Source organism: Triticum aestivum, chromosome 4A, assembly GCF_018294505.1.
Source record: "Triticum aestivum cultivar Chinese Spring chromosome 4A, IWGSC CS RefSeq v2.1, whole genome shotgun sequence".
Classification (NCBI taxonomy): Eukaryota; Viridiplantae; Streptophyta; class Magnoliopsida; order Poales; family Poaceae; genus Triticum; species Triticum aestivum.
In genome coordinates this window covers 666,231,533-666,243,344 of record NC_057803.1, presented here as the reverse complement: position 1 = coordinate 666,243,344, position 11,812 = coordinate 666,231,533, and the positions used below count along the sequence as shown (strand labels likewise).

Genomic DNA, 11,812 nt, shown 5'->3' with positions numbered 1-11,812 from the left:
TCTAAATGAGGTGTATTTGGAGCTCCATCCCGAAGCCATGTTTGCCATTGCATTTGGAGCTCCATCCTTACAACTTATGGATGATATGAATGCATCAAGGTGTTTTGATTCTCCTCATTCTGTATGTTTGCAATGGGGTGTATATATTGTTGATTTATGTCATGGTGATTGATTTTGATTGCAGAGAGAAAGTGCAAAAACTATGGGCAACTCCTATATGACTGGCGCCATCAGTAAGGATTTCTTTTAAGCTAGCTTACTTTTGGGTCTAAGCAAAGTTTATTTCTTTCGCAAATTTATTCATCTTATTGGGTCGGTGGGGTTAATATATATACATCAATTTTGAGCATCGGCAACGCATGAAGCCTGCTTCTGAGGCTGCAACATACGTTGGAATCCCCCTGTGAAACATACTTTTGTCACTATGCACATATGGTTATTCGAACAAACTGATTTCGATTAGACTATCTTTTTCCTAACTTGTTATATGATGTTCTTACTATCCGTAGGTTGTTGAAGGGAGATGGGGCTCTTTAGGCCCCTTAGGTGCAAAAGCACAAGCAGCAACATCTACAGCTGGCCACGAAGGCAACCAAAGTGGGATCGGGGGTGGACGGCATGTTTCCTCTCAAGGTCGTGTGATGAGGAAACCAGAGCAAGATTCCATGCCATCGAAAAGGAGTAAACATAACACATGTTCCAAGGATCAGACGCCTACGCACAAGGTTATCCATCATGGTAGTAGCGTAAATGTAAGTTCTTCAAGCAGTGAGCATGATGATGAGCAGATGTCCCCATGGGGAGGGGGTACTTCGAAGGTCTCACCTTTGGTTCACGCTCGGAAGCTGCATGCAAACCTATTAGTTGCAGAGGTTCTCCGCCTTCGAATGAGAGACAAGCATGAAGAAGCTGACCAGCTTTCGGTAAGTGCTGCAGGTATTGTTGCTGTGTGTTGACAGGAGTTCTTTTTTGTGCAAGAGGAAAAAGAACTACATGACCTCTTAACTATTGTTTGTTCATCTCCAGAGAGTATCAGAGAGAAATGGAGGTTGTGCTGCATGATCAAAGCACTTCTGTTGATGAGCCTATGCATGAGAAGGGAAGGAGATCAATCAGGTTAGTCTATCTTATGCCAGAGTGCATTTGCATTACCTATTACTCCCTCTGTCGCAAAATAAGTGACTTAGTTATAAGTTGGGTCGCTTATATTGGGACGAAGGGAGTATTAGTTAATGTTCTGATTTTGCAGTATGTATGTTAAGGTGTGCTTCCTTCTGTATGGAACTCCTGTGGTGCGGTTGAAACAAAATCAGCCTCTTTGTTGGCCAAAGTACTCATAACATTTATGTAATATTTATTTATGTATTTTTTTACTTTTCGTTTCGCACACCTAAACCAGTGCTGACACTGAAATGAAGCGAGCCCATGCATACTAGCAACCTGACATACCCTTAGTTTAGTCATTCTGAAACAATATACATCATATACTGAATCTGAAAACAACTCATGCGGTGCTGTGTGCAGATATTGTTATATTTCCTTTTTTGTTACTATATACGCTCCTATAGTTTATCCACCTGCTTACCATACTATTACCTTTTTTCTAACTGCAGGCATATTATAAAGCATATTGCAGCTGAACACAGGAAAGCAGAAGAAGATGCTGACATGCATGCTGCAAATATAACTATGCAGCAGAACCAACATTGCGACATGTCTAGACGCGTAGACGACAAGTATGATGATTCAGTTCATGCTCCCACAAGAAAGAGTGGAGATGCAGGTGAGGAGAACAATAGCACCAATAGACACATCTTAACCCAGAAAGAGCGATGTATGTATTGTTTCGGAAACCCGTCCAGGCCAAACCATCTGGTTGTTGCTGTAGGAAATCTCACCTAATGCTGCCACAGTTCAAGCCCATTGTTCCAGGCACTATATCTTTCTTCTGTTGTAGGTATTAATTTTGCACCGCACTTCCATGAGAACCGAGTTACATAGTTGATGTTGTGCACTCTGATCATTGTTTACGGTTCTTTGATTTTTAGAATTTAATTATACATATTTTAGCTTATATGTTCCCCCTTCTCACCTCTTTCTGCATGAATGTGTTGTATCCATTATAATGTCTTGTTGACAAGATACTGAAAATGCTAATCTGAAGGCACCACTTTTAGTTCAACTTGAACTTGGTTTGTTGAGTATATTTGTAAATCTTTGCCGCTCATTCTGGAAGCAAATGGTTCTGTGCAGCGACGCTCTCGGTTTGGGGACATCTATAGTCATATTGGATGGCTATGAAGCTTCTGGCAAGTGGCAAGTCATGCCTGCTACTGCAGTTCATCTCAGCCTGGCACTAAACTCATAAAGGTCATTGAATCGGAGACTCGGAGGACAGGATGATGCCCATCTACAAGAAGCCCATCAAGATCTAGATATGGACATGGTATTTTTTACTCTTGTCTGATCTGCTATTACAATTAGTACCAGCTGCATATGGAACGATGTGGCGCTTAAAATTACTTCATGGAATAAGAATTTTGAGCCGTACAAGGTTTGTCCTGCGATAAGTCGTCGTGTCCCATTCAGTATTTTTTTTCTGTGAAAAAGTTATATCATAAATGTAACCAAGTATAACAATAAGGAGAAAAGTGGTGCTCTGCTGCTATGTCTTAGAAGTCAGTATCCACATTGGTGCTCTGTTGTCATGTCTTTCTGCATGAACGTTTTGTATTCATTATAATGTTGTGTTCTAATTCAATTAATGTGTGCTGTCAAATGCGCACTTGTTCTAATTTAATTAATATGTGCTGTCAAATGCGCACTTCAAATAATTTTTTCCTGGTTCACTGTACTTATATGTTATGAACAAAGAATAGGATAGTTCTGGTATCTCATGGAGTTGGGGTCGTATATGGTCAGTCATATGTTTGATTTGCTATGATAAAATATAGAACCTCATGTCTTCGGTTCTGACTACACGAAGCAGATGGTCACCCGGATAACATTTTCGTAAAATAACATTCCAGTTTTATTATAGCTATATATGTAAATCTGATGCTTCCAAGAGTTTGTGCCTGATTTTGACCATTGCATTGCTGATAATTATATTATTCAATCTGGAGTTTACTTGAAGCTGTCAAATATGCCAATTATCAAATTGAACCACACTACTCATAGATTAATTTGTCCAACAACATTTCTAGCATATTTGTATCAGTTCAAAAGTAGCCCACAGGTGGACACTTTTAAACTGAATAACTAATTCGATAGAGAAATATAATGGATGTTTGTGCAACAAGACGACGACACCATCTCAAAAGATAATTAGTATGTTTTATCTACATCTTGATAATGATAATGTTCATACACGATGGATCATAGAAGGAGTTCAGATAAGCATATCTTATTTGCATGTCAATTTTTCATTTTGTCCCTGTACCATGGTTATTTAGTTTGTTATTTGGATTTATTTACCATACTCGCTCACCCAAGCCCTAGATGTTTTCCTCAGTGGCCGAACTCCTCATTTCACTAAATTGAGTACTCTTTCCATTCTTTGTTCTCCCTTCTTTCATCGACTGAGGGTTCTGCGGCGACGTAGGAGGAGGCGGTTGGGCGATTTTGAGTGAGATTTTGCTCTGTATTATTGACTAGCATAAGGACAAATACACTAAAGTCTATATTTTTTTTCTATTGACTGTCGTTAGTTGGAGTATGTTTTGGGGCCAAAATAAGTAAATATCTATTTTCTATTATGTTTAGCTCTTCTATTGGAGATGCTCTAAGAGTGACTTTGATGAGAGGGAAGCTAATGGAAGGTTATATGCCGCAAAGGGTGTTTAAAATGTTGGTTTGTTGGACAAATGGGTTGCAGAATATACATCGTGTGCCTACTTGGCAAAGTTAGTAGACGTAGTTTTGTGAGTACTGAATAAGGTTCATGCAGGGAAATATTAATGTAAGGGTGATGGCTGAAGGTTGAATGAGTACAACATTAATGCAGTGTTCAACCAACATGCCTTCAAAGCTATCTTGATGGCTGCAATTTTTTGATGATTGATTCTAAATTGGCAAGGTGGTTTGCAGAATACCATGGCTCCTCCAACAGAATGAGCCACCTTTAAGTGTGGCTCCTTCATTCACCCACAAGGTGGATTGGCAAGGTGGTTTCAGATCTTACCAGAATGTTATCGATGATCTTGTTCAATTTATGTTTACTGTTACCAGTTTTGATCAATCTACAAAAATAAAGCAAAATACTTAGTGTCAGCCACAAGGTATTATGTGCAATCTGATTTATCAAGTATGATCATTCAACCGCTCCCTTATGCCAACAAAAACATGTACTTAGAAATAGAAGAGTACTAAAACATTTATATTCTAAGGTGAACCATCTCATTTGCTATCTGAACCAGAGATGCTGAGCACCTGTTTGATGGCAGCTCATTTACCCTGATTCTAAATATATGTTTGAAGCATTGTGTAGGGCTGGTGTAAGAACAATTTTATTGTCCAACTTTAAAACCCATCTTCGGACACTTTTAGAGGCCCTGAAATGTGATCACTGGTTTAATGTAGTTGTTGTATCTACTGAGGTGGGCACCATTCATAGAGTAGCTGCCTTAGCTAAGCCTGTTAGCTCAACCTTCACCATGTATCTATTGTCCTTTGTATGCAAGTTCTACCTTCGGTTTTCCTATTAATATACAACATTAAACTCTGTTCTCTGCTAATAGGTTGCAGTAGAAAAGTCAAATCCAACAATATTTTTTGAAGAGTAAGGGAGAGGCAGTGGAGAGATAAACAGAGGCAGGGATGTGGTGCAAGCGTCCATCGGTGCATGTGGACGGTGACATGCATGGTGGATTGTTGGCTGTGATGCCTGATAATGTATGGGCATCTATTCAATTTGTGAGGAATAAGTGATATTGGTTGCCTATTTGGGTGAGAAAGAAGAGGACATCTATTCAATTTGTGCGGAAGAAGTGATATTGGTTGCCTATTTGGGTGAGAATGAAGAGGAAGGGTGCTGTAAAATAATGTCATTTTATAATACATTGAAAAATTTAGATATATGGGTTGAAATAAAAAATAGAGGGTGATGCTGAGTTAAATAAAATTTAGGGGAGAATATTTATGAGGGAGTCCCCTATTCCTCTTGTATCCCCTACCCATGCGAGGCTCAACATTCATATCCATCCCCTCTGACGGCTGAAGGGAGAGACAGTGATATATATATATATATATAGAGAGAGAGAGAGGAAGAGTGCAGAGAAAGAAAAGGTTTGCTGATGATTGTTGAGCCACTCAAATATATATGCATTGTAGCCCGTGGCAACGCACAGGCGTTCTACTAGTGCTTTTTGTGACGCACAAGAATAGAAATTCAAGACACGGTAGTGTTTTTAGTGGGAGCCACACACACCATGTGTTTTAGTTCTATGGGCTGCATGAGAGTTCGTTCTCACCTAAGGATATGCAGAATAGTCTAGAAAGACACATGTAATACTTTGTCATATCACACACACGATACCGCTCTCCTGTAATTAGTTTATTTTTAGAAACCACCATTTGTGAGTGTAATTTACAGTTGCATGGGCATAAGCTGTCTATAAATCCCATGACATCCGCTGTCGCCAAACTGTTGGGCGGCACGCCAGTCAAGGGCTACACTTCCATGTACCCCTAATAGCATACGCCTCGCACACCTGCTGTTGATCGCCGCTATTCCGGGAGCAGCCGGTTCGACGGCCGCTTCGGTCCTGTACGCCACCAGCTCGGTCATGCAGAGAGGAGAGGGGGTGGCACCGTGAGGGAAGATGGGAGCCCGGAGGTCCGATGGGGAGAGGGGGGTGGCACCGTGAGGGAAGAAGGGAGGCCGGCGGTCCAATAGGGAGAGGGGGGTGGCACCGTGAGGGAAGATGGGAGCCCGGCGGTCCGATGGGGAGAGGGGGGTGGCACCGTGAGGGAAGATGGGAGCTCGGCGGTCCGATGGGGAGAGAGGGGACCAGACGAGGTATGAACCACTGGAAAGAAGAATAGCAATGTATGTACAATGGTGTAGCGGTGGCAGGAGATTCGTAAAGAGCCTTCGAGAGACAGGAGAGAACCTACAGGTGACATATAGGATCGAAAGAACCACTAGCGAACACAACGTGATAGGATTGGAAGAACCACTGTCAAACACAATATGAGGCAAAACAAAAACAAATCGGTCGGCTAGAAAACTACAATTGCCACCCACACAGCATACAACGGCCACATCCCCTAAATTACACATGTGTTCCCCTCATAATTCGCCTAGAGGCCGAAAAAACCTTCAAAGGAAAAAGAGAAACCTCTATTCCTCCTACAGGAAATAGAGGCCAAAAAAACTCCAGAAAAAGAGAAAACTCTATTCCTACCGGAAATAGAGGCTTTACCTTACGATCTTGTTAATAAAACCAAATTGGGAGCGCCCTGACTGGAGTACAATTAACAGCGGAATAAAGGTGTGGGACGAATTGAGCAAATGATACTGCTGCTACAGGTAGCAGTAAGAGCCTCTCTAGCGATCCCTTAAAATCTCTTACCACAAAATCGGTTTATAGGATACCGCAAGACGGTTTTTTTTTGTTTTCGCAGTATGATTTTTGTTCCAGCGGAACAGATCCCGTAATATTTGTTCATGGTCCCGGCAAAGTTGCACCCCCCCCCCCCCCCCCCGCTCCCCCGCCCTAAAAGTACCCGCTGCTGAAAATTCGCCCTCGGAATTGATCACATCAAATCATGACGAACACACGCACACAAAAACAGATAGCCAAAGGGCCCTTGTCGTGTCTTTTTTCCTCTTTATTTATTTTCTCTTTTCCTCGGTGTTACAAACCTCACGCACCAGGGTGTGTATATATACACGGACCCAACCTCCAACTTGTGCTAATCCGACTCAAGCACAAACCATGCACATCACCTAGAAGCTAGCACACAAGAAAACTCCAAACCAACTCAACCTAAAACTGACACGAATGTACACAGCAACGCACGTAAACAGCCAAGTACAACTCTTAGCCGGACTCAACTAGATAACTTTCCTAATCTAATTAGGCGGCCACGCTGATCACAATAATGCTAATCCTAACCAGACACAACTTTGCCATGCATCCAACGCACAGTACATCCACTAACTCATCCATGTTTGGATTATTCCAACAATCACCCCCTAATCCAAATATCGGACTCTTCACTCGATGAGACACGCAGACGATTCTCTATTCATTTTGTCACGTCCGTTGCCTCCGGTGACGCGACTTACCGGATCACAACTTCTCTCTTCATGCAACGATGGCCATCACTTCATCGTCACCGCAACTTCGTTTGCATACCGACTCATAGAATTTAACCAACGATTACCCGGACTATCAGCCACGCTGTCACATCTTAGCGTGCCACATGCAGACTAAACGCATAGCCTCATGCAGGAACTCAACTTAACTGGCGCGCGTCTATCTTCACATTGATCTTCATCTTCTCGTCGACTACTTGCACACGGGGAGACACATCTTTTTCACCCGTCATACCTTCACATCTTGTCATTGTCGCTGATGCCACATCTTATCGAACAACACCTCCTGTCCAGTGGCAACGCAACTCGTCATATACATGCAACTCATCTCCATTGTATATGAACTCGCCGGAACTCCACCACCACGAACGAAAACGCAAGGCACAAATTCCTTTTTTCGCTCGCACTCGCTCGCAATTCTCCTCCGCCAGTGACGCATCTCAACTACAGCAGAAGATTCACACACCTGAGTTCTTGGACACACCTTACAAGAACTCATGTGCACACCTTGATGACAACTCACAACTTTGTCGCCTCTTCCTCGCTCCCCGAACGACGATCTTGACGAGATCTTCTAGCACCGCACCTCGGCACTACCGCTCCCATCAACCTCCTCCACGTCATTTCAAAGAACGACAATCACCTGATATCTCGCTTGCGACGACGTCCTTGCCGCTTTCATTTCGCCGCTCCGCCGAATGACAACTGCCGATCCTCCTTGTCGCCGCTCGAACGACAATTGCCCGCTTCTCCTCTTCGCTGCACCATCCAACGGTTGTATCGCCCGTTCTTCTTCGTCGTTGCACCACCCAACGACAATATCGCCTGTCCCGAGGCACTAGTCGGGTCGCCACCCCGGGGCAAGCACGCTTCACCGCGACCTTGCTCTGATACCAATTGTTGAAAATTCGCCCTCAGGATTGATCACATCAAATCATGACGAACACACGCACACAAAAACAGATAGCCAAAGGGCCCTTGTCATGCCCTTTTTTTACGTGCATCGTTCGTGTAAAGAGACGGATGTTTGGATTAGGGGGTGAATGTTAGCTTAATCCAAACAAGTCTAAGTTTGGCTAGAACTGTGCTAGTCCTGTCCAGACTTGTAAGTCAACGTGTGAGTCAAAACAGGAGTACTAATTCGAGTCTGATTATATAGAATTTCTAAAGGGCCGGTGATCAGCGTTGCTGGTTGATTAGATTAGGAAAGTACCTAGCACGTAATAGTATTTGGAGTAGGAAGAGTCCGGCTAGGATTGTGCTGTAAGATTTGTAACATAGTGAGAAAAAGGAGAAAAAGAAATAAAGAGGAAGAAAAGAGGGCACGACAAGGGCCCTTTGGCTATCGGATTTGTGTGCTCGTGTGTTCGTGCAATTTTATGTGATCGATCCTGAGGGTGGATTTCCAACACCCGCTAAATTACAATTGGGCCATATCCCGCATGGAGCGAGCTTGCGGGTGACCGAGCTACTGCTGCGGCGGGGATCGAGCTTCAAGACCACACTGCGGCGGAAGCGTCTCGGGCTGAAATACGTCTGAGGTGATATACAAGATCTACTAGAGATGCTCTAAACAGTTCAAAGAGAAAAATGGGGTTCCGGATTATTATTTTTGGACATGTCTAGCGGGTGTCCGGGCGTTCGCTAGCGTTTGCTAGCGGCCGGCCAATCCCCTGGTCCAAGGAAAGTCAATACGTATAGTCCTTACCGAATACTAAAAAGACAGCACGTCTAGTTTTATGTGGTCTCTTCTCACGTGATGGATGTCTGCATGCCACTGCATTAATGTTTCTCATATTCGTCTCTTGTGCATTAATTTTTGGTTCTGAAAATTATAAAATACATATCTTCTAAACCGCGCGTCAAAATTCAGATCCGTTTTCACTGTTGAAACCCCCGCGACGTGCTCTTCAAAAGTAGATCCCACGTGGGGATGTTTCGATGAACTAGTCTTCCTACCAATTAAACATCAATATGTGTGCAACTAGACTATATTACCGCGCCAACTGAGCATATGTGTGTGCCAATAGTTCAACCAACTAAACATCAATCTGTGTGCAATTAGACTACATTATCGCACCAATTGAGCATATGTGTGTGCCAAATAGTCCAGCCAACTAAACATCAATATGTGTGCAACTAGACTACATTGCCGCGTCAACTGAGCATATGTGTGTGCCAATAGTTCTGCCAGCTAAACATCAATGTGTGTAAAACTAGACTACATTGCCGCGCCAACTGAGCATATATGTGTGTAACTAGTTCTGCCAACTAAATATCGATCTGTGTGCAACTAGGCTACATTGTTGTGTCAATTACGCATATGTGTGTGCAACTAGTGTCCTGCCAATTAAATATCAATATGTGCGCAACTAGACTAAATTACAAGCCAACCGAGCATATATGTGTGCAACTAGTCTTCCTGCCAACTAAACATTAATGTGTGTGCAATTAGACTACATTACAAGCCAACTAAACATCAATATGTGTGCAACTAGACTACATTACAAGCTATGACAATTCATGTGCGACTAAGCGGACCAGATTGTGCAACTTCATGGTTGTGCGTGTGCGGCTGGGCCGACGATAGTGTGCAACTCCATGATAGTGCGAGTACGACTATGCCAACGAGCGTGTACAACTATGTCAACAAGAATGTGCAACTCCATGATCATGCGTGTGCGACTATGAGGATGAGAGTGTGCAACTATCGCAGTCTATGTGCAACTCCGAAATCAAGATTGTGCCGCTCTTGTTATGCTCTTTACATAATCTGAGGTTATAATTTACGTAACATACAGAACGTTAGCAGTGTTAGTTGACCAAAATCGGAAGGCCGGAGAGGCCACTCTCCATCCACGCCATTTCGTCGGGATAGAAGAAAAATGCATGGACGATAGATGGTCGATGGCTCCAAGATCAGGGTCTCCCTGACGACCTGCTAACCCCATCCAAAATGAATTTAGTAGTCGCACCTCGACGACCGCTGCCGGCACGGATGTAGGCACACCCCTGTCTCAAATACTCCTATCATTAGGATGTGCAACTTAATCATCTGTTTTGGCCAACTAACTGACTAGTAGAGAGAGATTTTTCTGCGATGTCCTCGCGTAAATCGATCAAGAGCAAAGCTAGTCAGCCCAGCGTACACATGCAAAAGTCTACGGCGAGGCATGCATGTTCTAAACAGCAAAGTCAATTAAGCTGCTTACTTGTGAGGTTCTCAGCTAGCTTTTGCCGGTGGCCGCGCCTCGATGAATCGATCTGCTACCGTACACACATAGAAGAACAGAGGATGTTACTGCTGCGTGCCAGGCAGATCGGGTGAAGGCGCTCTACCACAGCGCCCTGCAGTGGCGGACGCTGGAACCTGCAGGAAGAGGCCGGGGCGACGAGGATGACCCCGTCCGGATCCGCGTCGGAAAGCAGAAGCTCCACCATGGGAAGGAGAGCCGCGTGCCGTGGCAACTGTTGGGTAAACTTCACATATTCAGGTTTAGGGTTTTAGGTGTCAATAGTTTCAGTTTCGTCAGTAGTTTCAGTTTCGTCAAAGAAAGACCGAGCTGCGCCTCGGTTCTGTTAGAGTTTTTAGCGGCGCCCTGACCCGATCGTGGGATGGCACGAAAGCACGGTCAAGGCGCCATGGCGGGCGAACCGCGAGGGACGCTGGGATGGCGGCGTCCACTACTCGCATTAGCTCCACTTTTCCGTTTGTAATTCGGTAGTAGTCACTGAATAAAAGGATGAACGCAGAAAAAGCTGCAGCAGTTCGCAGCGCAAAAGTGTCCCTCTCTCTCTCTCGCATCCACTCTTGAGAATCTCCGGTGATCGCCGGAGCCAGATCCGTCGAGGTTGCCTGACAATTGGTATCAGAGCCCCGTTGCTCGATCACCTGTGAAGATGGCAGGACCTGACAGCCCGGGCAAGACCATGGTGGATTCAGGGAATACTGGCGGCGGCGGCGCCATGGTTGTACACCAGCGCGTCGTCCGCGACACCGGCGGGGCCTGGCCCATGCTGACGCGCACAAACTATGCGGACTGGGCCCTCCTGATGCAAGTGATGCTGGAGGCGCGCCAGCTCTGGGTCGCCGTCAACGACGGGACGCCGGAGCGAGAAACAGATCGCACGACAATGGAGTGCCTGCTGCGGTCAGTGCCGCCGGAGATGACGTCCACGCTCGCCGTCAAGCCCACTGCGAAGGACGCCTGGGGTACGATCAAGACCATGCGACCGGGCGTGGCACGCGTTTGTGAGGCCAAGGCGACGACACTGCGCCGGCAGTACGAGGCGATCAGGTTCAACGACGGCGAGAGCATCGACGACTTCGGTATGCGCTTATCCTCTCTGGTAACACAGCTTGAGCTGCTTGGTGACAAGATTGGCGAGCCCGCTGTCGTCCGCAAGTTCCTCTCGGTCGTTCCCAAGGCCTACTCGCAGATGGCGTGTGCGATCGAGACGCTGGTCGACCTCAACACGCTGGCGCTC

General features: G+C 45.0%; 1 protein-coding gene across 1 annotated transcript; it reads left to right on the top strand.

The window, feature by feature from the left end:
* The first annotated feature begins 571 nt into the window (after positions 1–571).
* LOC123082987 (uncharacterized) lies at positions 572–2,266 on the top strand. Its single transcript, XM_044505155.1, has 3 exons — positions 572–923; positions 1,027–1,116; positions 1,614–2,266. The coding sequence occupies exons 1-3, from the start codon at positions 901–903 to the stop codon at positions 1,900–1,902; spliced, it is 402 nt and encodes a 133-aa protein (XP_044361090.1). The 5' UTR covers positions 572–900; the 3' UTR covers positions 1,903–2,266.
* Positions 2,267–11,812: the final 9,546 nt, after the last annotated feature.

What these genes read in the sequence shown, in the direction of transcription:
- LOC123082987 (XM_044505155.1), top strand. Translation starts at nt 901, where the DNA reads ATGAAGAAGCTGACCAGCTTTCG. An exon ending in AAGAAGCTGACCAGCTTTCG is followed by an intron (nt 924 to 1,026) that starts GTAAGTGCTGCA and finishes GTTCATCTCCAG; the next exon opens with AGAGTATCAGAGAGAAATGG. An exon ending in AAGGGAAGGAGATCAATCAG is followed by an intron (nt 1,117 to 1,613) that starts GTTAGTCTATCT and finishes TTCTAACTGCAG; the next exon opens with GCATATTATAAAGCATATTG.